Source organism: Nicotiana tabacum, chromosome 13, assembly GCF_000715075.1.
Source record: "Nicotiana tabacum cultivar K326 chromosome 13, ASM71507v2, whole genome shotgun sequence".
NCBI lineage: Eukaryota > Viridiplantae > Streptophyta > Magnoliopsida > Solanales > Solanaceae > Nicotiana > Nicotiana tabacum.
Window position 1 is genome coordinate 7199998 of NC_134092.1, and position 24736 is coordinate 7224733.

The following is a 24736-nucleotide window of genomic DNA, read 5'->3' on the forward strand; positions in this document are numbered from 1 at the left end:
TACTTCCATATACTTTTTCCGCTCATGGAACACAAGATTATGAGCAATGTGTATGGCAGATTGGCTATCACAGAAGACATCAATGGGACTGGATTGTGGGATAATGAGCTCTTCAAATAACCTGCTTAACCACACCAGTTCCCTAACAACTTTCCCGAGGGACCTGTATTCAGCTTCAGCTGAAGACAAGGAAATGGTCTCTTATTTCTTGGACTTCCAGCTAATTAATATGACTATCTCCCACTAGAACAATATAGCCAGTAACAGATCTCCTAGAGTCAGGGCAGGCTGCCCAGTCAGAGTCACAGTATGCAGAGATAGAACAATCAGTGCCGTTGGAGAAAAATATCCCTAGTGTGAGATCCTTCTTGAGGTATCTAAGAAGGTGCAAAGTTGCAGTCAAGTGTGTATCTATGGGTGCTTTCATAAATTGGTTGAGGAGTTGTACACTGTATGCTATATCTAGTCTGGTGTTAGTTAGGAAGTTCAACTTGCCTACTAGTTTGGGCATATGTAGGATCTTGCAGAAGAGTGCCTTCATTAGATTTCAATTTCAGAGTAGGATCAAGAGGGGAAGATAAGCTGATGTAGGCAAAATAGTCATACTCCGTCAACAAGTCTAAGGTAAACTTCCTTTGAGAAATGGTAACACCATCTGGCTTGTAAGGGACTTCTAAGCCCAAGAAGTAGTGAAGTCTCCCTAGGTCCTTGATCTAAAACTGCTTGTCAAGGAATGCCTTTAAATTGGATATTTCCACTGAATCAGTACCAGTGATAATAACATCATCAACATATACAGCTACAAAGATAGTGGAGGATGAGATCTTCTTGGAGAACAGTGAATAGTCATTCTCAGAATGCTTGTACCCCATTGATGACAGGGCTTCAGTTAGTTTGGTATACCAGTGCATGTTGGCTTATTTCAGCCCATACAAAGACTTGTTTAACTTGCAGACCATCTTGTGTGAACCAAACTAATCAATCAGAAGACCTGGTGGGACCTCCATATATACCTCTTCATATAGGTCACCATGGAGGAATGCATTGCTCGCATCAAGTTGGAATATATCTCAGTCTTTCTTCACAACAACAGTAACCAAAGTTCTAACTAATGTCATGTTGACAACAAGAGAAAATATCTCTGTATAGTCAACCCCTTCTTGTTGAGTATAACCTTTCACCACTAGTCTAGCCTTGAATCTCTCAATACTTCCATCTGTTTTATGCTTGACTTTATAAACTCACTTGCAGCCTATTGCCTATTTTCCAGATGGCAGGGGTGCTAAGTCCTAAGTATGATTGGCATGAAAAGCTTCAAATTCTTGTAGCTTGGTTGTTTGCCATGCAGGATTAAGAGTTGCCTCTCCATATGAGGATGGCTCACTATCATGACAAACATTTGTCACCAAGTGCTGGCTTTCAGAACACAGGACATCAAGGGTGATGTGATTATGATTGGAGAAGAGTGCATTCAAGGAAGGTGAACAATGAGAGGTAGCAGGTTGAGTTGTGTTAGGAAGGGTACAAATATAATCTTTGAGGCAAGTAGGAATTTTGTGTGTTCTGTTGGACTTCCTGATTATAGGTGTTTCTGAGTGAGTAGATGTGGGTGAAGAATGACTAGTAGTTTAATATGAAGATGTAGGGATAGAGGTATAAGTGAATAAGGTGTTTGATGTGTGTGTTAAGGTATCATTAACAGGAGAAATTCAGGGTGTTGATGCACACCTGGAGATATGATATCTATAGAACTTTAAACACCAGGATATGGATTGTCACCCTCAATATATGTAGGAAAGGAGACTGATTTGAAGACATTATATAGGGAAGCATTCTTAGGAGTTAAAGTAAAGGGAAAGACATTTTCATAGAACACCACATCTCTAGATATATGTATCTTCCTAGTGGCTAAGTTTAGTACTTTGTAACCCTTTGTCCCAAAAGGATAGCCTATGAAGACATGAGGAGTTGTTCTGGGCTCAAATTTATCCCTTTGCACCTTAGGCACAATAGGATAACAAAGGCAACCAAAACTCCTCAAATGAGAGTAATTGGGTTTCTTGTGATATAAAAGTTCAAAGGGGCACTTATTGTTTAGGTAGGATGAGACTAATCTGTTAATTAAGTAGGTGGCTATCAAAATACACTATCCCCAATATCTACTTGGTAATTTGGATTGAAACATAAGTGCCCAAGCAGTTTCTATGAGATATTTGTATTTTTCTCTCCACTACCCCATTTTATTGTGGTGTATAGGGACAGGTTTTCTGATGAATGATACCTTTGGATTGATAAAATATGGTAGCTTCATGACTGGTAAACTCCAGCCCATTGTCAGATCTGATGGTCTTCACAGAGGTATTGAATTGATTTTTAGTCATGGTTATAAAGGCTTTAAGGGCTTGTAGAGCATTGCTCTTACTGCTTAGTAAATGTATCCAAGTGAACCTACTGAAATCATCTACTAATGTGAGGAAGTACTTATAATTATCATGAGTAGTGACATGGTAGGGACCCCATATGTCAATATGCAGTAAATGAAAGGCTGGTTAGACCCCATTTGAGTGGAGGTATTGGTTATTCGTGGAAATGTGAGTCTGGGCAAATGGAACAAATGAAAGGTTGTTTAGGTGAGAAATGCACATGTACGGAGGATATTCCTCTCATTTTGACAAAAAGAACATGACCAAGCCTATTATGCCACAAAAGATTCACATCACACTTGTCAAACACAGCTGAAAACTCATTCTTATTATTATGAGTGGAGGTATTCACATTTGGTGAATGATGATATGAGGAGTGGGACTTCTGAAGTCTTCACTATTTACACTAGCAGAAGAAAAACAGCTGTAACAAGAAACTCACACATTAGCATTTGAAAAAGTACTTCTACTCTTTAGACACCTGGAACATAGGTAGTATAGTCCCTTCTTGATACTACCAATCACCTGAGGCCTCTTCACTGAAGGGGCATGTAACAGACATAGTGCATCAGTAAAGAGCATCATACATCTAAGATGCAATGCAAGTGAATGGACAGAAATTACGTTGTATTTGAAAGAAGGAACATAGAGGACTTTGTGTAAGGTGATTTCAAGACTGAGTATCACATCTCCAAATTCAAGCACTTTCACCCTATATCCATTTGATAAATTTATTAGTAGAGGATGTAGTAGTGTGGTGATATTACTAAGTGTTGTTTTATTGAAGGTCATATGGTTAGACGCTCCTAAGTCTATGATCCAAAGGTCAGACGTTGATTCAAAACATTTGCATGATGGTTTTTCAAAATCAATAGAAGAAGTGTAGACTGCAATACCTTCATGTTGGCATTGCTGGGAGATCCTCTTGTGTTGCCTGTCTGGAAGTGATGTAACTAGCTCATTATCTTCCCATATTGTTCCTTTGTTAGGTTGGCATTTTGATTCCCATCATGTGGAATTGAATCATCTTCCTTCTTATGAAGCAAATCAGCTGGAACTCCATGTACATTTGCCACACCTCATTTTCCTCTATTGAACTTATGACCTTGAATCTGATTTTAGTTGTTACTCTGATTGAATTGTTGAGCACTGGTGCGATTGAAGATTTGATTGTTATATGAATTGCCTTAGGGATACCCATGTAACTTGTAACACTTCTCCTTTGAGTGGCCTGGACTCTTGCAAAAGTCACAGAATAACCGACCCTTATTGTTTGCAGTGTAGTGTGTTTTGAAGTTCCAAGCTCTGAATGGATTTTGATGTTGTGAAGATATGGTATTCACATATAATGAAGTAGACTCAAGATTTAGTTGATTATTTGGCCTGAATTCCCTCTGTTTATCTTCTTATATTAGTAGGGAGAAGGCATGTGCCAAGGATGGCAGAGGTTTCATCATCAAATTGCTTCCTCGCACCATTGTATAGACCTCATTTAGGCCCATCAAGAAATGAATGAGTAGTCTGTAACAACCAAACCAATAGTTTTGAGCATTTGTACTTTCCTCGCTAGTTTACGGGTATGAGTAGCTATGTATGATATATTATGGCTTATGTGAATCGTCGATTTTGGTTTTCAGGTTATTCAGAATTGAATTGGAAGAATGGATTTCATTGTTGAAGCTTTAAATTGGGAGAGTTGATCAAGTTTGACTTTTTGTAAATTTGAACCCGGAACGGAGTTTTGATGGTTCTGGTAGGTCCGTTTGGTGATTTTGGACTTAGGAGCGCATCCGAATTGTGATTTGGAGGTCCGTAGTAGAATTTGACTTGAAATGGCAGAAGTTGGATTTTTGGAAAGTTTGACCGAAGTGGACTTTTTGATATCGAATTCGGATTGTGATTCCAGGAATTGGAATAGCTTTGTTTTGTCATTTGGGACTTGTGTGTAAAATTTGGGTACATTCCGGGTTGATTTGCTATGTTTCGGTACGAGTTATTGAAGTTGAAAAGTTTAAAGTTCATAGATTTCGATTTGAGGTATGATTCATCGTTTTGATGTTGTTATGTGTGTTTTGAGGCCTCGAGTAGATCCGTATTGTGTTATTCAACTTGTTGGTATATTCGTACGGGGTCCCGAGGGGATCAGTTGAATTTCGGACGTAGTTCGGATCATTTCAAATGGCTTTGCATTGCTGGTTTTTTTGTTGTTACCTGTTGCTTCTGGCATTCTTCGCGATCGCGAAAGGTGTTTGGTTAGTGGATATATTTTTTCTTTGCGTTTGCGCTTCTGAAGTCACGTTCGCACTGGGTTGAAGATTTTTGTCTTCGCGTCCACGTTCTTTGCTATGCGTTCGCGTAGTGTTAAGGTTTGGCAACTGGGAGTTGGAGAATTCTTCAACGCGAGCGCGAAAGGTGAGTCGCGTTGGCGAAGCTTTGCATCAGTGGTCATCGCGTTCGCGTGGGGTATATTGCGAATGCATAGTGCTTTTGGTGGCAGTGTATTTTGTTCATCACGAACGCGATGGACTTCCCGCGTTCGCGTAAGAGGATGCCTGGGCAGAAGTATAAAGTACTCTATTTCTCGGGTTTCGGCCATTTTTACATTTTGGAGCAATTTTCACCATGTGAACTGGGGTAAGTATTCTCTACTCATTTTTTATTTTATATCATGAATCTATCTTCGTTTTTGGCATTTGATTGAGGGTTCCAAAAGAGAAATTTGGGGGTTTTAGCCTAAAGTTTCATAAAGTTAATTTTTGAGTTTTGAACATCGATTCGGAGTTGGATTTGAGTGAAATTAGTATGGTTGGACTCGTAATTGAATGGGTTGCCGGATTTTGTGAGTTTTGTCAGGTTCCAAGGTGTGGGCCCGGGTTGGACGTTTTGGCCAATTTTGGGGTTTTGATTAAAGATTCGACCTTTTTTCATTTGGAATTGTTTCCTTGGGCTTTATTTGATGTATTTGACTTGATTTTGGCTAGCTTTGAGTCGTTCGGAGTTTTGGGGCTTTATTTGATGTAATTGAGTTGCTTTTGGCTAGCTTTAAGTCGTTCGGAGGTCGCTACGCACTAGATGGAAGTTCTGGAGCATGGTTTAGCTTGCTTGACATTGGATTCGTCTTGTTCGAGGTAAGTAACTCTTCTAATCTTGGAGCTGAGGGTATGAACCCTGACTATACGTGTTATGTGTTTGGTGTTGAGGTGACGCACATGCTAGGTGACGGGCATGTGGGTGTGCACCGTGTGAACTGTGATTCTGTTATTTCTGTGGTACTGTGTAGTTACCTGAACTTATTGATCGGGTCCAAGCCTACACTACTATTGAGTAGCGAGGGTGGTCGATGCAGTTTTAACCCAACTAGGTCGGGATCGAATCCGCAGGAAGTTAATGGTTGGAATTAGGTTTATATCTAAGTTAGATGCGGGTTTTGAATCTAATTACAGTTCCACAAGTTTGGGTTTGATTTCTACTTCTAACTTTACTCTAAAGATTACAATAATTGAACCTAAGGACAATATTTTTGTTGTTATTTTTCAAATGTTTAAAGAGACTAGGGTAGTGACTTCTACCTAGGTGGATATCTAACGGGTAGCAAAATCTTGGGAAAGCTTGATTAGTTGGGATTGTAATATATCTATCACACCCGGGTACTCAATCTATACCTCTCGGTAGTTTGAGTGATTTTGCCCAATTTGGCTTTCTCAGGTCCAAATGGGTATTCATGCAAATCAAGTGATATTAGCTCAATTTGGGTATTACTATCTCTAGGTTTAACCCTTCAATTAGGGTTATCAATTTCTTGAGTTTACCCCAATTCCTTATTAGTTTAGTTTTCCTAGACTTAGTCTCTCTTTTTTAAGTAGAGACTAAGTTATAAAAGCATGAATCAATATTTGCAACCATTAGTTCTTGAGTTCTAGCAAGAACTAGGCTAAATATCACTAACTCATTCACATTTAAGCCCTAAAATCAAATACCGATTAAATACCCACACTAGAGTTAGGTCACAACCCTAGCTATGGGTTTAGCTACTCATGGAAATAACAGAAATTAAAGATGAAATGAAGATAAAATCCATAATATTAATTTATGGAATAAAAATCTAATGTTAAGAAGTGAATCTAGTACAAAATTTCCGAAAACAGAAAAGCCAGCCATCTTAGGTACTCATACAAAACATAGCATCTCCTAAAAATGACAAAATGTTCTATTTATACTATGCTGAAAATAGCTGACAAAAATGCCCTGCGGAGGTTGTGTGTCACGACCCGAAATTTCCTCCTTCGGACCGTGATGGCGCCTAACATTTCACTTGCTAGGCAAGCCAACATTAGAATAATATTAACCAATTTTTAAACAATTTTTAAATTATTAATAATTAAGGAAACAAAAACGGAAGCAAAGTTTGAAATATAGTGAATAATCCATAAAAACAACGGTGTCTAAATACCATTCCAGAATTGGTGTCACAAGTGCACGAGCTTCTAGAATAAATACAAATAAGGTCTGAATAAAATAAAGCTGTCTGGGAATAAACACACAACTAAAGTAAAATAGACGGGGACTTCAGAACTGCGGACGCCATGCAGTTATACCTCAAGTCTCCTCTGGTAGCTGAAATCCGAGCAAGTCTATGGTACGCGCTGGGACCAACTTCAAAATCTACACAAGAAATGCAGAGTGTAGTATCAGTACAACCGACCCCATGTACTGGTAAGTGCTGAGCCTAACCTCGACGAAGTAGTGACGAGGCTAAGGCGGTTCACTTACATTAACTTGTACGCAATATTAGTAACAACAACAATAATAGAAATAAATCAAGTAATTCATTTATAATAATTGAAGGCAACTCAGCAGTCATAACCAATTATCATTTCCATTAATTCTGTTGCAGCGTGCAACCCGCTCTCACAATATATTCACATTCAATTCTGTTGCAGCGTGCAACCCGCTCTCACAATATATTCACATTCAGTTCTATTGTCACATTCAGTTATGTTGCAGCGTACAACCCGCTCTCACAATATATTCACATTCAGTTCTGTTATATATTTATTTCGAACAAGTATATATATAGACTTTTAAATAAGTCTGTTGCGGCGTGCAATCCGATCCCCCAATATTGACTTTTCATTAAGTCTATTGCGGCGTGCAATCCGATCCCCCAATATTGACTTTTAATAAGTCTGTTGCGGCATGCAACCCGATCCTCCAATATTAACTTTTTAACAAGTCTGTTGCGGCGTGCAACCCGATCCTCCAATATTAACTTTTTAACAAGTCTGTTGCGAGCGTGCAACCCGATCCTCCAATGTTAACTTTTAATAAGTCTGTTGCGGCGTGCAATCCGATCCTCCAATATTTTCATTTCAATCAATTCTTATAGAAGAAATTCTCCAATAAACACAACAATTAATATAAAATCATAAGACAACAAGCATACAATAATTATAATTTAATTATGAAACAAACAATGACAATTAGTAATTTATTATAGAAATCAGGGAGGAAATAGGCAGTTTAATATTTAATATGCTAAATGTCAAATAACAATTAAAACACATAATTCAAATAGCATGTAACAATTAATGCAGGAATTCAAGAATTAATATTTTGACAAAGAATAAGAGAGAAACAATTATTAGAATAATTAATTTATGATTAAAAATAATTTATGATTTTTCAAGTAAGCAGGCAAACAATTAATTTGATGACGTATAGACACTCGTCACCTCGCCTATACGTCGTTCACATGCAATTCACATAACAAATAATTTAAGGGTTCTATTCTCTCAAGTCAAGGTTAACCCCGACACTTACCTCACTTTGCGAATTCCAATCAATTATTCAACCACAACTTTTCCTTTTAAATTTGCCTTCGAAAGCTTCAAAACTATTCACAAACAATTCGATATATTCAATACGAATCATAGGAATTAATTCCATATGAATTTATAAATTTTCCGGATAAAAATCCGAAATTCATTAAAATATTTGGCAGTGGAACCCACGCCTCAAATCCCAAAAAATCTCGTGAAATCTGAACACCCGTTCCGATACGAGTTCAACCATACCAAATTTGTCCAATTCCGATTTCAAATGGACCTTCAAATCTTAAATCTTCGTTTTTGGAAGATTTTGTAAAAATCTGATTTTTCTTCCATAAATTCACGGATTCATGATATAAATGAGTATGAAATCATGAAATATAATCAATATAGGATAAGGAACACTTACCCCAATATTTTTCCGTAAAAATTGCCCAAAAATCGCCTTACCCGAGCTCAAAAATGGGAAAGAATTGAAAATGGGTCGAAACCCCATTTCTAGAACTTAAGTTCTATTTCTGAGATTTTTACCCTTCGCGAACGCGGTTAGTGCCTCGCGTTCGCGAAGCACATTTTTGTGCTGCCAAAACTTTGCTCTTCGCGAACATGAAGGCAATGTCGCGAACGCGAAGCCTTGCCAAATTTGGCCTTCGCGAACGCGATACACCCTATGCGAACGTGAAGCTTTAACGCTTGGTACCCGGCTATGCCTCGCCTTCTACGCGAACGCGAACGCTTCCACGCGTTCGCGATGAACACTGCCCTCTTCCCTTCGCGAACGCGAAGAGTAAATTTCACATGCCTCTAATTTCTTCTTCGCGAATGCGAGCCACCTCTCGCGAACACGAAGAAGGATACTAGAAGCAGATTTCTGCAGTTTTTCCCAAGTCCAAAAATGGTCTGTTAACCACCCAAAATCAACCCGAGCCCTCGGGGATCCAAACCAAACATGCACCCAAGTCTTAAAATATCATACGAACTTGCTCGCACGATCGAATCACCAAAATAACACCTAGAACTACGAATCGGACACCAAATCAAAGGAAGTTTTCAAGAAAACTTTAAAACTTATATTTTTACAACCGGACGTCCGAATCACGTCAAATTAACTCCGATTCTCACCAAATTCGGCAGACACATCATAAATATTATAGTGGACCTATATCGGGCTCCGGAACCAAAATACGGACCCGAGGTCAATAAATCTAACATCAGTAATTTCTTAGAAATCATTAAGCTTTCAAGCTTTTAATATTTTATCAAAATTCCATAACTCGGGCTAGGGACCTCGGAATTCGATTCCGGGCATACGCCTAAGTCCCAAATCACGATACGGATCTACCAAAATTTTTAAAACACTAATCCGGGTCAGTTTGCTCAAAATGTTGACCAAAGTCAACTTAGTTGAGTTTTAAAGTTCTATTTCCCATTTTAATCCATTTTTCACATAAAATATTTTCTGGAAAATTATACGGACTGCGCACGCAAGTCGAGAAATAATCTTGCGGACCGCATAATTTCAATCACGGTCGCACAAGGGACTTCCACGGCCGCACAATTGTGGTGCGGTCCGCACTTCTCTCTTTTGCTCAAGTTGTCAGCTCTCTGAATCTCAGTCATCGCGGTCCGCGTAATTTCAATTGCGGCTGCATATGGACTTTCGTGGTCGCACATTTCTGGTGCGGTCTGCGCTCATCATTTAGCCCAAAATCACACTCTCTTAATCTCCCTCTTGCGAACCACATAATTATGATCGCCTCCCCATCATGGCTTTCACGGCCTATAATATTTGTGCGGTCCGCACTTCAGACCTCTTTGCCCAACCTTGATTTTTGTTCAACTTTTGACTCCTTTGTGAGTTGATTTTGATTCCTTTGGCTCATTTTGAACAACTCCTGCAAGCAAGCATATTTCATTAGTTTCCGGGAATACCTTCAAGAATTATTTTCCTAAAACACTAGTACAAGAGAGCAAATAATAGGTTAAAATCCCTATTTATCACTTATCTGTAATCTTGAAATCTCTACGTACTAAAGTTATCGAGCTATGATTCATGTTAGATGCCATGCCTAGGCTACATGCTTATCCTGTTGGGACCCACTGAGGTCATTTCTGCTGTTGAGTTATCTGCTTTCATTGCATTACATACTCAGTCATACGCATTCATATGCATATCATATCTCAGTCTTTGTTGCTATTTATTGATACATCATATCATCATTTTCGGGATAGTTTCATGACATTGTGAGCCTGCGAGAGAGAGACTGGAGAGATTGATGACTGAGTGAGGCCGAGGGCCTGATTGAGAGTATATTGATACTACGGCACATGAGTTTTCCGTGCAGCACGTGACTTGTCCGTGTGAATCCATGTATTGAAACTATAGCACATGAGTTGTCTGTGCAACACGTGAGGTGTCCGGGCGGTTTATAGCGCTTGGGCTGGAGGAGCCCCTCCGGAGTCTGAACACACCCCTAGTGAGCGCGGTTGTTATTATTGAAGGATGGATCTTCCATAGACATGGATCTTGTCAGAAGTATTATATACCTGGAGATGGATCTTCTCCACGGGATGGATTGACCCTACTCGGTTATGAGTGACTGATGATCAGTTGATGTGTATATTCCTGGATGGATCTTCCCTGAGACAGATTGGCCATATACCTTACCGAGTGATTGAGCATGATGAGTGTAATGTGTAAGACGGTGATATTGAGTACTCTGAGAGTGTGAGTACATGAATTCATCTCTGAGATACATTGCATTGACATGCACACATGACATACATGCATAAAGATGTATTTTTCTCATGCTGTACGGTATCACATCATTCATGACTTCTAACACATATTGACATATGGGCATAGTGATGCATTGGTTTTACACTGGCTATCTGGAAAGAAAATGAAACCTCTTAATTATTATTGAAAGGATTTTTGGGAAAATCACTATTTTCAAACTTACTCATATTTTTGGCAAATTTCGGTAAAAGATTTGAGTTTTCACTGAAATACTTGAAAAGCATGCCTACTGTTCTGGAACTGTGAACGAGTTGAGCATTTTATTTCTGAGATACTCCTTTTATTATTTATACTATGCTGTTATGAATTGTTGTGGGATATTGGTATTGGACCCGACCTTCTTCTAGCTCAACACTACTTTCAACCTAAGGTTAGGTTTGTTACTTATTGAGTACATGGGGTCAGTTGTACTCATACTACACTTCTGCACCTTGTGTGCACATGTTGGCTGATAATATTGCTGTGTTCGTTGGGAGCTGGATCTGAAGATGTACCTGCGTTCCGGCTGTAGCTGCCTCTTGTTCATGGTAGCCTTAGTTTTATAAAATCTGTTTATGTACTCTTCAAACAGATGGTGTATTTATTTCATACCAGCTTTGTAAACTCTATTCTTAAAAGCTCATGATTTGTACTACCAGTCCTTGGGGAATGTATCATATTCAGATATTTCTTTACTTAATTGCTTTATTAATTGTTATTAGAATTGGTTAGTGGTTAATTGGCTTACCTGACGGGTTGGGTTAGGTTCCATCACGACTAGGTGGATTTTGGGTCGTGACAAGGTGGTATCAGAGCCCTAGATTCATAGGTTCTAAAAGTCATGAGCAAGTGTCTAGTAGAGTCTTGCGGATCAATTTGATGACGTCCATACCTATCTTCGAGAGGCTACAGGGTATTTAGGATATATACTTCCCATCTTTCTTTCCTTATCGTGCAGAATTGATTCAGCTTGATAAATAACTCTTTGAATTCCTTCCACGCATTCGCATGCACATACGAGTGCTTGGTATCAGCTATGCATCGCCGACATGTGATTCTCTGAACGGGGTGCGAGATGTGATTTTTGTGTGCTGATAATGGGCCATTCTGGAGGACTAGAGGCCAGGTTTTGACTGTAGCTTGATCACAGAGATTTTGATTGTGTGAGCATGTGCTTTTGGACTTATACGTCCGGTAGAGTTCCTATGAGTGGAATTTTTGGCTCGATGAGCGGTAGAATGGATTTATGATGAGTATGATGTGACTGTGGGGTGTGTTAAGATGATTTGATTGCGACGAGAAGTGTTTCCTTGAAGTGTAAAGGAGGGGCCATTGGGTGCTTGATTTTCGTTTTGATGTGACGTACAGTCTCGAGTATGAGCGCATTGAAGGATCCTTACTGTTGCTTAATGCTGGAATGTAATTAGTTCTCATATTTTATTGTCGAGATCAGACTCAGGGAAATTAAGTGATTGCTTAGTAGTTGTGGCTATAAAAGGGTATCAAGAGATGTCAGTTTGAGGCTAAGCATGTAGGTTATAACCTGCGAGGTAATCTACGGATGTGTGATTTATATAATGTTGTGTGGAGGCTTTCTTTTCTACCAGTGGGATATATTTATGCAATTTGATTTTGGATCGGTTGTAACAATTGATCTGACTATCACGAGGATGAATGTGATATTTGCAGATGATTTGAGGTATTATATAGTTTGTGTTACGTGAGTTTACGAAGGATTTAGTTGGATTTCAGTGCGGGATTTTGGCAATAATAGAGTATGGGTATTGTAATGTTATCGATTGTTTTGTTCTATGGCTTTGAGCCAAGTGGGGTAATCTGCTATCGACGAGTTGATTGCACGATTATGTGTTGTATTGGTTTCGGTTTGAGGTATACTTGGTGAATCAGTTATGACTGTAGGGGTTGAGATTGAGGATGACTCGAGTAAGGGGATTTCAAGATACGGGTTGTGTTACATTCTATGGGTATATGGGAATCACAGAATGATTGAGTGGTTATTCGTGAAGGATGTAGTGTGCATGGAGTAGGAAATTGCTTGGTCGCGTTAAGGTGGGGTTACTCATTTGGGTGTCGTCGTGCCAATGGGGCACCAGTCGTTTGGCCCATTTGGGGCTGTGCAATTGAGATTTGAGCAGAGTGGATGACTCTTGAGAATGGTTCTAATGGATTCAAGATGTATATGTAGCAATTGGGAATTTTCAGGATTTGTATATGGCTAGAAACTGATATTTACATTGGATGGTGTCGATACTTGTGGCATTTCTATATCATTATGGATTCTACATTTCAGCATTCAGGAGGGTGAAGGAAATGACTTCAGATTCACAGAAGATCCCTTCAGAGTGAGTATCTCGGTTATGGCACTTTGGGGTGCTTAAGAGGGAAGTCGGCGGCTTACGGGCCTTAGGGCGTTGTGGTTTTATACTAGGGTCTTTTGTGTGGTGAATTTTGATTAAAGATCGTGGTGTTCCAGCAATGAGAAGTATCGATTTAAGGCAATTTGGAAGGGACTTGGAGAAATAGGACAGAGTGGTAGTTGGTTGGATCAACATAGTAATGGATATAATCAGTTCTTTGGGTACTTATGATTTGGCTAGTCTCTACAGGTGTTTCGTGGCAATGCTCTCGGGTTTTGGCGACTTGCGTGGCTTGGTTGAGTTAGAGAGATTTAGTTCTGATGTATTGATTATGTGCAAGTGGGTTTCGAAGAATTCTCATTGGTCTCTACCACGGTTCGAGGAGTATATTTCCTACTGGTGTGTGGAGCATTTGGCGTATTGTGATTTTCTCCTCGATGAGATCTAATGGAAGGTTTTTGACTGATCGGGGGTGTATTCTGCTTCGGACTCAAGGTTGAATTTGAGATTTTCGTACTTTTCATATGATGGCATAATAGGTATGGTGTGATGTGTAGGATTGAAATTGCATATGCAAGGTCATGATTCAGTTTTGAAAGGAAGGTCCTGAATTCTTAGGTAGCATAGACGGTTTCAGATGACTAGGTAAATAAAAATACTATTTGGTATTGCTTGATGAGAGTTTACATTTCCGAAAGGGCACTGTGATTTGAATCATGGATACTTTAAAGGTATTGTAGAACTCTCTTGGTTGATCGACTGATGATGTTCAAATTTTGCTATGTGGCAGGAATGAATTATAGCATTATTCCTCATAGGATGATCGTGTATGAGAGATGTATTAGACATTCGGGCGGTGGAGATGGAATCAGCTGTGGTGATTCATGTGTTTTATGGATTTAAAGACTGGGAGTTCTTAGAAGCAGATTGTTTCCCGATTGTGGACTGTGAAGTCGTGGCCGAAGCTAGGCAGATGAAAGTATGTATTATGATTCAGTCATTGTGGATTTTCGGAGGGTTATTTATCTATTTGTGGGTGACCATAGTTGATTTGGGAGTCCATTGGTAGGCCCAATTAGATGTGTATTCTACACCAAGTCAGATTGGCTGGCTCGATACTGCTATTGTTGAGGGATGTGCCATTCGGTTGATGTTGAACTTATTCATGTTCTGAACTAATCTGTAAGTTACCTTTCTATGCTACGAGGGGTTGTGATTCATTGGTTATATGCACACATGGTGCAGTTCTATTAGGGTCCACACGGAGAAATTCGAGCGAGATGAGTATTTGGGCATTGCATGATCGATTGCGTAATAGTTATGTTCTTTCAGGTTTTGTGTGGCATTGTGCCATTTGCCTATCCGTGGTTATTAATTTTAAGCAGGGTGGCTCGAGTTATATAATATGGTCCAGCATTTGGATGGGGTCACGCATTGCGGCATAGTTATGTTGAGATATGAGCCTTTGTGTTATATTCATGTGTTATGGTTCTACGGTGTATGATGGGTTCTTAGCATTGCATTGTGGTGGTACTCGTTGAGCTTGCGGGACAGTCCTCTTGTTTGAGTCATTTTCGTGATTGAGTACATTTGGATTGTTGCTTATTGGTGCATGGATTGCACGGTTTGTGGCTCTGGGTAGTATTGGTGTTGTGTATCAGTAGAGTAGTTAGCATTTGATAAGATAAAGTCATCGGATCTAGGATGGGTACTATCGGATTTAATTACAGTATATTTGGAAGGATAATATCGGAAGTCGGCATAGGAATTGCCTATAGTTCTTGTTGAAGCAGGGGGGCTCCATGACTTGTTGGTCTGATGAATAGTTATGAGTTTCCGCGTGTTTCTTTCATCATCGACAGTGTACGAAGGTTTTAGGATGAGGTTTGGTTTGACATGAGGTTTATTACCGGAATTGGGTTGTTTTAGACAACTGCTATGATTAGAAATCATTGCTATGAGTATTTGAGTTATGTGGTATATCATGTGATTACATCTTGGTTTATGGATATGGATTGATATAGTTTGTTTAGACTTATACAGAGTGTTGATGCGAGATTCTGATCTTATAGAAAGTTCTGCATGTTGGAAATTGGATTCTAAGGCTTATGTGCTAAGTTGAATTAAGGAAATCTCAGTTATGTTATGTTATCAGACCTATATGGGATAGGGTGACGTGAAATCACCCCCGGGTATGTCCATGGTAAGTTTACACGGTGGTTTGATGACTTTGAGAACAACTCTAGACATGTTCAAGAACGAACGTATATTTAAGTGGGGGGAATGTAACAACCCAATCGGTCGTTTTGAGCATTTGCACTTCGCTCGGTAGTTTACAGGCATGAGTAGCTCTGTATAATGTATTATGACTTATGTGAATCGTCGATTTTGGTATTTAAGTTATTCAGAATCGAATTGGAAGAATGGATTTCATTGTTGAAGCTTTAAATTGGGAGAGTTGACCAAGTTTGACTTTCTATGAATTTGAACCCGAAATGGAGTTTTGATGGTCCCGGTAGGTCCGTTGGGTTATTTTGGACTAAGGAGCGCATCTGGATTGTGATTTGGAGATCTGTAGTGGAATTTGGCTTGAAATGGCGGAAGTTGGATTTTTGGAAAGTTTGACCGGGAGTGGACTTTTTGATATCGGATTCGGATTGTGATTTCGGGAATTGGAATAGCTTCGTTTTATCATTTGGGACTTGTGTGCAAAATTTGGGTTCATTCCGGGATGATTTGCTATGTTTCGGCACGAGTTATTGAAGTTGAAAAGTTTAAAGTTCATAGATTTTGATTTGAGTATGATTCATCGTTTTGATGTTGTTATGTGTGTTTTGAGTCCTTGAGTATGTCTGTATTGTGTTATGGAACTTGTTGGTATGTTCGGACGGGGTCCCGAGGGGCTCGGTTGAATTTCGTACGTAGTTCGGATCATTTCAAATGGCTTTGCATTGCTGGTTTTTCTGTTGTTACCTTTTGCTTCTGGCGTTCTTCGCGATCGCGAAGGTGTAGCCGCAATCGCGAAAGGTGTTTGGTTAATGGATCTATTTGTTCTTCGCGTTCGCGCTTCTGAAGTCATGTTCGTACTGGGTTGAAGATATTTGCCTTCGCATCTGAGTCCTTTGCTATGCATTCACGTAGTGTTGAGGTTTGGCAGCTGGGAGTTGGAGAAATCTTCAACACGATCGCGAAAGGTGAGTCGCGTTCGCGAAGCTTTGCATCAGTGGTCATCGCGTTCGCGTTGTATCACGAACACGTAGTGCTTTTGGTGGCAATGTATTTTGTTCATCGCGAACGCGATGGACTTCCCGCGTTCGCGTAAGAGGATGCCTGGGCAGAAGTATAAAGTACTCTATTTCGGGGGTTTCAACCATTTTTGCATTTTGGAGCTATGGAGCTCGTATTGAGGCGATTCTTGAGGCAATTTTCACCATGTGAACTGGGGTAAAAGTTCTATACTGATTTGTTTTATTTTATATCATGAATCTATCTTCGTTTTCGGCATTTGATTGAGAGTTCCAAAAGAGAAATTTGGGGGTTTTAGCCTAAAGTTTCATAAAGTTAATTTTTGAGATTTGAACATCGACTCAGAGTCGGATTTGAGTGAAATTAGTATGGTTGGACTCGTAATTGAATGGGTTGCCGGATTTTGTGAGTTTTGTTGGGTTCCGAGGTACGGGCCCGGGTTAGACGTTTTGGCCGATTTTGGGGTTTTGATTAAAGATTCGACCTTTTTCATTTGGAATTGTTTTCTTGGGCTTTATTTGATGTATTTGAGTTGCTTTTGGCTAGCTTTGAGCCGTTCGGAGGTCGCTACGCGCTAGATGGAAGTTCTAGAACATGGTTTAGCTTGCTCGATATTGGATTCATCTTGTTTGAGATAAGTAACTCTTCTAATCTTGGAGTTGAGGGTATGAACCCTAACTATACGTGTTATGTGTTTGGTGTTGAGGTGACGCACATGCTAGGTGACGGGCGTGTGGGCGTGTGGGCGCGTGGGCGTGCACCGTATGAACTGTGATTTCGTTATTTCTATGGTACTGTGTAGTTACCTGAACTTATCTGTAATAATGAAATCTCTACGTACTAAAGTAATCGAGCTACGATTCATGTTAGAAGTCATGCCTATGCTACATGTTTATCGTGTTGGGACCCACTGAGGTCATTTCTGCTATTTAGTTATCTGCTTTCATTGCATTACATAGTCAGTTATATGCATATCATATCTCAGTCTCTGTTGCTATTTATTGATACATCATATTATCATTTTCGGGATAGTTTCATGACATTGTGAGCCCGCGAGACAGAGACTGGAGAGATTGATGACTGAGTGAGGCCGAGGGCCTGATTGTGATGATATTGATACTATGGCATGTGATTGTCCGTGCAACATGTGAGTTGTCCATAGCACATGAGTTGTCTGTGCAACACGTGAGGTGTCCGGGCGGTTTATAGCGCTTGGGCTGGAGGAGCCCCTCCGGAGTCTGAACACACCCCTAGTGAGCGCGGTTGTTATTATTGAAGGATGGATCTTCCATAGACATGGATCTTGTCAGAAGTATTATATACCTGGAGATGGATCTTCTCTACGGGCTGGATTGGCCCTACTTAGTATTGAGTGACTGATGATCAGTTGATGTGTATATTCCGGGATGGATCTTCCCTGGGCTGGATTGGCCATATACAGTACCAAGTGATTGAGCATGATGAGTGGAATGTGTGAGAAAGTGAGATTGAGTACTCTGAGAGTGTGAGTACATGAATTCATCTCTGAGATACATTGCATTGACATGCACACATGACATACATGCATAAAGATGTATTTTCCTCATATTGTACGGTATCACGTCATTCATGACTTCTCACACATGTTGACATATGGGCATAGTGATGCATTGGTTTTATACTGGCTATCTGGATAGAAAATGAAACATCTTAATTATTATTGAAAGGATTTTGGAAAAATCACTGTTTTCAAACTTACTCATATTTTTGGCAAATTTCGGTAAACGATTTGAGTTTTCACTGAAATACTTGAAAAGCATGCCTACTTTTCTCGAACTATGAACAAATTGAGCCTTTTATTTCTGAGATACTCTTTTGTTACTTGTACTATGCTGTTATGAACTGTTGTGGAATATTGGTGTTGGACCCGACCTTTTTGTTAGCTCGTCACTACTTTCAACCTAAGGTTAGGTTTGTTACTTATTAAGTACATGGGGTCGGTTGTACTCATACTACACTTCTGCACCTTTCGTGCTGATGTTGGCTGCTGATGTTGGTGTGTCCGTTGGAAGCTGGATCTGAAGATGTACCTGCGTTCCGATTTTAGTTGCCTCCTGTTCATGGTAGCCTTAGTTTTATAAAATATGTTTATGTACTCTTCAAATAGATGATGTATTTATTTCATACTAGCTTTGTAAAGTCTATTCTTAGAAGCTCATGATTTGTACTACCAGTCCTTGGAGAATGTATCAGATTCAGATATTTCTTTACTTAATTACTTTATTAATTGTTATTAGAATTAGTTAGTAGTTAATTGGCTTACCTGACGGGTTGGGTTAGGTGTTATCATGACTAGGTGAATTTTGGGTTTTGAGATCGTCGATCATTTTCTGTCTTATGCATAGTTTCCTTTGATCCACATATACAAACACAGCTGTGATAAGTGGGGATTTTGACTACGTATTAGCACCTTTTAGCTTTTGTTTTAGTCTAAAAGCGTTGAATTGTGTTACCAAAACTGATGAAATGTGCAAAATTGAAGGAATGTTGGAAGTTGGACTCCCGAGATGAAATCCGACTCAAAAAGGAGTAATCTAAACATAAGGCAATAAAAGGCACAAAAGCTCACAAATTGCGGACCAAATAATTCCATCTGCGGCCGCAAACAATGAAGAAAATCCCAGCAGGCTTTCTAGCAAACTTCGGACCGCATAGAAATTATGCGACCGCAAATGACGACCAGGAGATCAACTTCAGAGGGTTGCAAAATTTCCAAAGTCCAAGTCCCTCAAAATTACGGACCGCACAAGAATTGTGCGACCGCAGAAGAAGTAAAGATGCGGACCGCAGAAGACCAGATTGAGGCCGCAGAAGTAAAGATGCGGACCGTTGAAGACCAAATTACGGCCACAGTGATAAATCTGCGGACCGCAAAAACATTGCCTCGCGGTCGTAGTTGAGAATTGTGCGGCCGCAGATTCCCAGCTCCTGCAAGATGAAGTATTCTCCGGACTGCACATGGAATTGTGCGGCCGCAAAACCTCCCGAACGGCATTATTGTCCGAAATTTCCAGCCTTGTATAAATAGACGAGTTTCACAAAATTAGGTTAACTTTTGACATCGACAAGTCCTGTAGCCGTTTTTCTTTGCCTCTTTTGGAAGTTTTCTGTATTTTGGAGTATTTTACTATAGATTTTATCATTTTAACTTTACAATATGAGTTTAATTAGTATTTATCTTCTATTTCTTCAATTTCAAGCATGAGTAGCTAGATGTTTACTAGGGTAGTGACCCAACCCTATTGTGTAAATCTTATGGGTATCTAATTTAGTGCTTGTTTATGATTGGGTATTTATTATTTAGCCTTGTTCATGCTTTAATTTGAGGAATTAATGGTTGAAAACATTAATTCATGCCTAATTGACTTAGTCTAGGAAAACTTGGCTAACAAGAAATTGAGTCAATCGAGAGATTGATCAACCCAATTAAAGGGTTCAACCTAGAGATAGTAATAATTCAACTTGAGCTATTATCAACCATTTTGTGTGATGCTCATTTGGACTTGAGAAAGCCAAATTAGGCAATACTACTTCTTTACCGAGAGGTACTGAGTGGGTAATTGAGAGTTGATAGCTATAATACACCCCGATCAACAAAACAAGCATTAAGGTTTTGTAACAACCCGACTCGTCATTTTGAACATCCACGCTCCTTTCAACAATTTAAAGTGTTGAGAAGCTTCGTAATATGTATTATAACTTGTGTGAATTGCTGACTTTGGTTTTCGGATGATTCAGGATTAAATTGAAAGAACAATCCTTGTTTAGAAGCTTAAATGAAAAACAAAGTTGACCAAAGTTTGAATTTTGTGCAAATGACTCCGGAATGGAGTTGTGATGGTTTCAATAGCTCTGTATGGTGATTTTGGACTTAGGAGTACGTCCGGATATTCATTTTGAAGTTCGTAGTTAAATTGGGCTTGAAATGGCGAAAATAGGAAATTGAAAGAATGGAAGTTTGACTGGGAGTTGACTTTTTGATATCGGGGTTGCAATTCGATTCTGGAATTTTGAATAGGTTTGTTATGTCATTTATGACTTGTGTGCAACATTTGAAGTCAATCTGACTTGATTTGATAGGTTTCAGCATCGAATATAGAAGTTGGAATTCGATTGTCTCATTTAAGCTTCAATTGGGGTGTGATTCATGTTTTTAGTGCTGTTTGACGTGATTTGAGGCATCAACTAAGTTTGTATGATGTTTTAGGACTTGTTGATATATTAGGTTGAGGTCACGAGGGCCTCGGGTGGATTTCGGATGGTTAACGGAATTTAATTTGGATATTTCTAGAATGTTTCGACATCGATTCTTCAAGAATATATGGTATCATATTAAGCAAATGATAACTAAATTCAGTTTTGATTGAAGCATTAGATCCGTATTGAATTTACACATCCATATCAAAAAGAATCGTCGAATTCGGACATCGTATGAGAGAATTATGCCTATTTCCGTGTCGAAACAAATAAAATCCTGTCACCAGCGCCCAGGGTAGTGTGGGGCGCTAGCCCTGGCACTGGGATGTTTTAGAGGTTCTTGAAACAGCACCACATGCAGCGCCCCACGCCACATGTGGCGCTCCAAGCATTAAACCCCTATAAACAGAGGATTTCGCCATTTTTGACATAAACAGAGTTGGGAGCTCGGTTTGGGCGATTTTCAGAGGCAAATTTCACCACACAACTTGGGGTAAGTATTCTTGAATCCCTTGTGATTATATTCCATGAATTAATCTTCGTTTTCGGCGTTAGATTATTGATTTTTCAAGAGAAATCGGAGGAATTTGCTACAATTCCATTTTCGAGATTTGAACATCAATTCGTAGTCGGATTTGACTAAAATTAGTATGGTTGGACTCGTAATTGAATGTGTTGTAGGATTTTGTAAATTCGTCAGATTCCGAGAGGTGGTCCCCACTGTCGACTTTTCGAGCGGAGTTGGGAATTTTTGCAAATTGTTAAATTGTAAGCATTAGAGTAAATTGTGATTGATTTGCACGTTATTTGGATAGATACGAATCGTTTGGCTAGAATTGAGGAGATAGAAAGGCGTATGGAGGTTGATACGCGCGGAATGGAATTTCCGAAGTATTGTTTATCTTGATCGGCATTAGATTCGGCTTGATCGATGTAAGTAATACTTCTAAACTTGGTGATGAGGGTATGAACCCTGAATATACGTGTTATGTGTTTGGTGTTGAGGTGACGCACATGCTAGGTGACGGGCGTGTGGGCGTGCACTGTGTGAATTGTAACTCTATTACTTCTGTGGTACTGTGTAATTACCTGATCTTATCTATAACCATGAAACCTCTACGTACTAGAGCTATTGAGCTGTGATCCATGTTAGAAACCATGTCTAGGCTATATGTTTATTATGTTGAGACCCACTGAGGACATTTCTGCTGTTGAGTTATCTGCTTACATTGCATTTACATACTCATTCATACGCATTTATATGCATATCATATCTCAGTCTCTGTTACCATTTATTGATACATCACATAATTATTTTTGGGCTGATTCTTTTTATGACACTGAGAGCCCAAAAGACTGGAGAGATTGATGATTGAGTGAGGCCGAGGGCCTGATGGTGAGGATGTATATGGGATCGGGCTGCACGCCACAGTAGGCCATATTGGCTTTATATACATATTGATTTATGATGGGATCGGGTTGCACGCCGTAGCATATTTTATTGATTTATGCCATGATTGGCTTGTTATAGCGCTTGGGCGGAAGGATCCCCTCCGAAGTCTATACACACCCCCAGTGAGTGAAGGTACCTACTGAGTGCGAGTGCCGAGTTCGAGTGTGCCCAGCGATTGGGAGGATTGAGTGACTGGGAGGACTGAGTGAAATGATACTCTGAGAGTATGCATAAGGTTTTATTACTGAGTTATATCGCATTGACATGCACACTTGACATACAGGCATTGAGATGCATTTTTCCTCATGTTGTACCATATTGCGTCATTCATGACTTCTCCTATATATTGACATGTAGGCATAGAGATGTATTTTCCTCATGCCATTTTAAAATGAAACATTTACATGTTGAAAGTTTTGGAAAAAATCATAGTTTTCAAACTTACTCATAAATTGGTGATTTCGGTAAAGGATTTGGGTTTTCACTGATATATTTGAAAAGCAGGACTATTTTTTTTGGAACTGTGAACGAGTTGAGCATTTTAACTCTGAGCTACTTCTTTTATTACTTCCATTATGTTGTTATGAACTGTTGTTGGCTATTGGTGTTGGACCCCGACCTTTGTTCCAGCTCGTCACTACTTTTAACCTAAGGTTAGGTTTGTTACTTACTGAGTACATAGGGTCAGTTGTACTCATACTACACTTCTGCACCTTGCATGGAGATATTGGATATTGATGTTGTTGTGATCTACGTGAGCTAGGTTTGAAGACGTACCTGCGTTCCGGTCGTAACTGCCTCTTGTTTATGGTAGCCTTAGATTTATAAAAAAATCTATTTATGTATATTTCGAATAGATGATGTATTTATTTCATACCACCTTTGTGAATTCTAATCTTCGAAGCTCATAATTTGTACTACCAATCCTTGGAAATTTTTTGTGTAAAAGCGGTGTATTATTATTATTTTTCTTAATAAATATCATTAAATTGGATAGTTGTTAATTGGCTTACCTGACGGGTTGAGTTAGGTGCCATCACGACTAGGTGGATTTTGGTGACAAGTTGGTATTAGAGCTCTAGGTTCTAGGTTCTACAAGTCATGAGCAAGTGTCTAGTAGAGTCTTGCGGATCTGTATGATGACGTCCATACTTATCTTCGAGAGGCTACAGGGCATTTAGGATAATTTCTCATCTTTATTTTCTTACCGTGCGGAATTGATTCAGCTTGAAACATAACTCTTTGAATTCCTTCCACGCATTCGTGTGCGCATGTGAGCGCTCGGTATCAGTGGTGCATCGCCGGCCTGTGATTCCATGAACGAGGTTTGAGATGTGATTTCTGTGTTTTGGTGATGGGCCCTTCTGGAGGACTTGAGGCCAGGTTTAGACCGCAGCTTAGGCTCAGTAGCTTCAGTTGTGTGAAATTGTACATTTGGACTCATATGTCTGATAGTGTCCCTAAAGTGGAATTTGTGGCTCTATGAACGGTTGAATAGCTATATGATGAGCATGATGTGAATGCAGAATGTGTTCAGATGGTTTGATTGTGACGAGAATAGTTTGCTTGAGATATAAAAAAACAAATAGGGTCATTGAGTGCTTGGTGTTTGTCTTCATTTGATGTATAGTCTCGAGTATGAATGTGTTAAAGGATCTTTCATGTTGTTTAATTGTGGAGCGAAGTAGATTTTTATGTCTTGTTGATGAGTTCAGACTTAGGGAGATTAAGTGATCGCATAGTGATAGTGGCTGCAAAAGGATATATCAAGATGCCAAGTTTAGTCAAAGCATGTGGGTTATCTCATGCGGAGTAATCTACGGAAGTGTGCCCCTTATAATGTTGAGTGGAGAGTTACTTTTCTACCAGCGGGGTGTATGTGTTGAGATTTGAATTTGAATATGGTTGAGAAAGTTGACTTGACTGTCAAGAGAATAAATGCGAGCTTAGCGGATGATTGAGGTATTTTATGGTTGGTGTTGCATGAGCTTGAAAAGAATTTTCATTGAACTGACTGCGGTATTATGGCAGTAATAGAGTATGTATATTGTGAGTTATGGAATGTTTTGTTCTATGACTTTGAGCCAAGTGGGGGAGTCTGCTATCACCGATTTGATTGCACAGTTATGTGTTGTATTGGTTTTGGTCTGAGGTATACTTGTGGATTAGTTATGACTTGCAGAGGTTGAGATGGAGGATGAGTCAAGTAAGGAAATTCCTGGATACGGGTTATATTGCACTTTATGAGTATATGAAAATCACGGAATAAGTTGAGTTTTATTCGTGATGGATGTAGTGTGCACGGTGTATGAATTTGCTCGGTTGCGTTAAGTCATGGTTACTTTTTTGGGGTGTTGTTGTGCTAATTGAGCATAGGTAGTTCGGCCCGTTTG

The 24736-nt window shown here is 39.5% G+C and overlaps 1 protein-coding gene across 1 annotated transcript; it reads right to left on the reverse strand.

Annotated features, from left to right (window-relative positions):
* Window positions 1–220: 220 nt before the first annotated feature.
* On the reverse strand, window positions 221–872 carry LOC142167958 (uncharacterized). The gene is made up of 3 exons (XM_075228598.1): window positions 721–872; window positions 496–582; window positions 221–377 (listed from the first exon to the last, which is right to left on the reverse strand). Exons 1-3 carry the CDS (start codon window positions 870–872, stop codon window positions 221–223), a joined length of 396 nt encoding a protein of 131 aa, XP_075084699.1.
* Window positions 873–24736: the final 23864 nt, after the last annotated feature.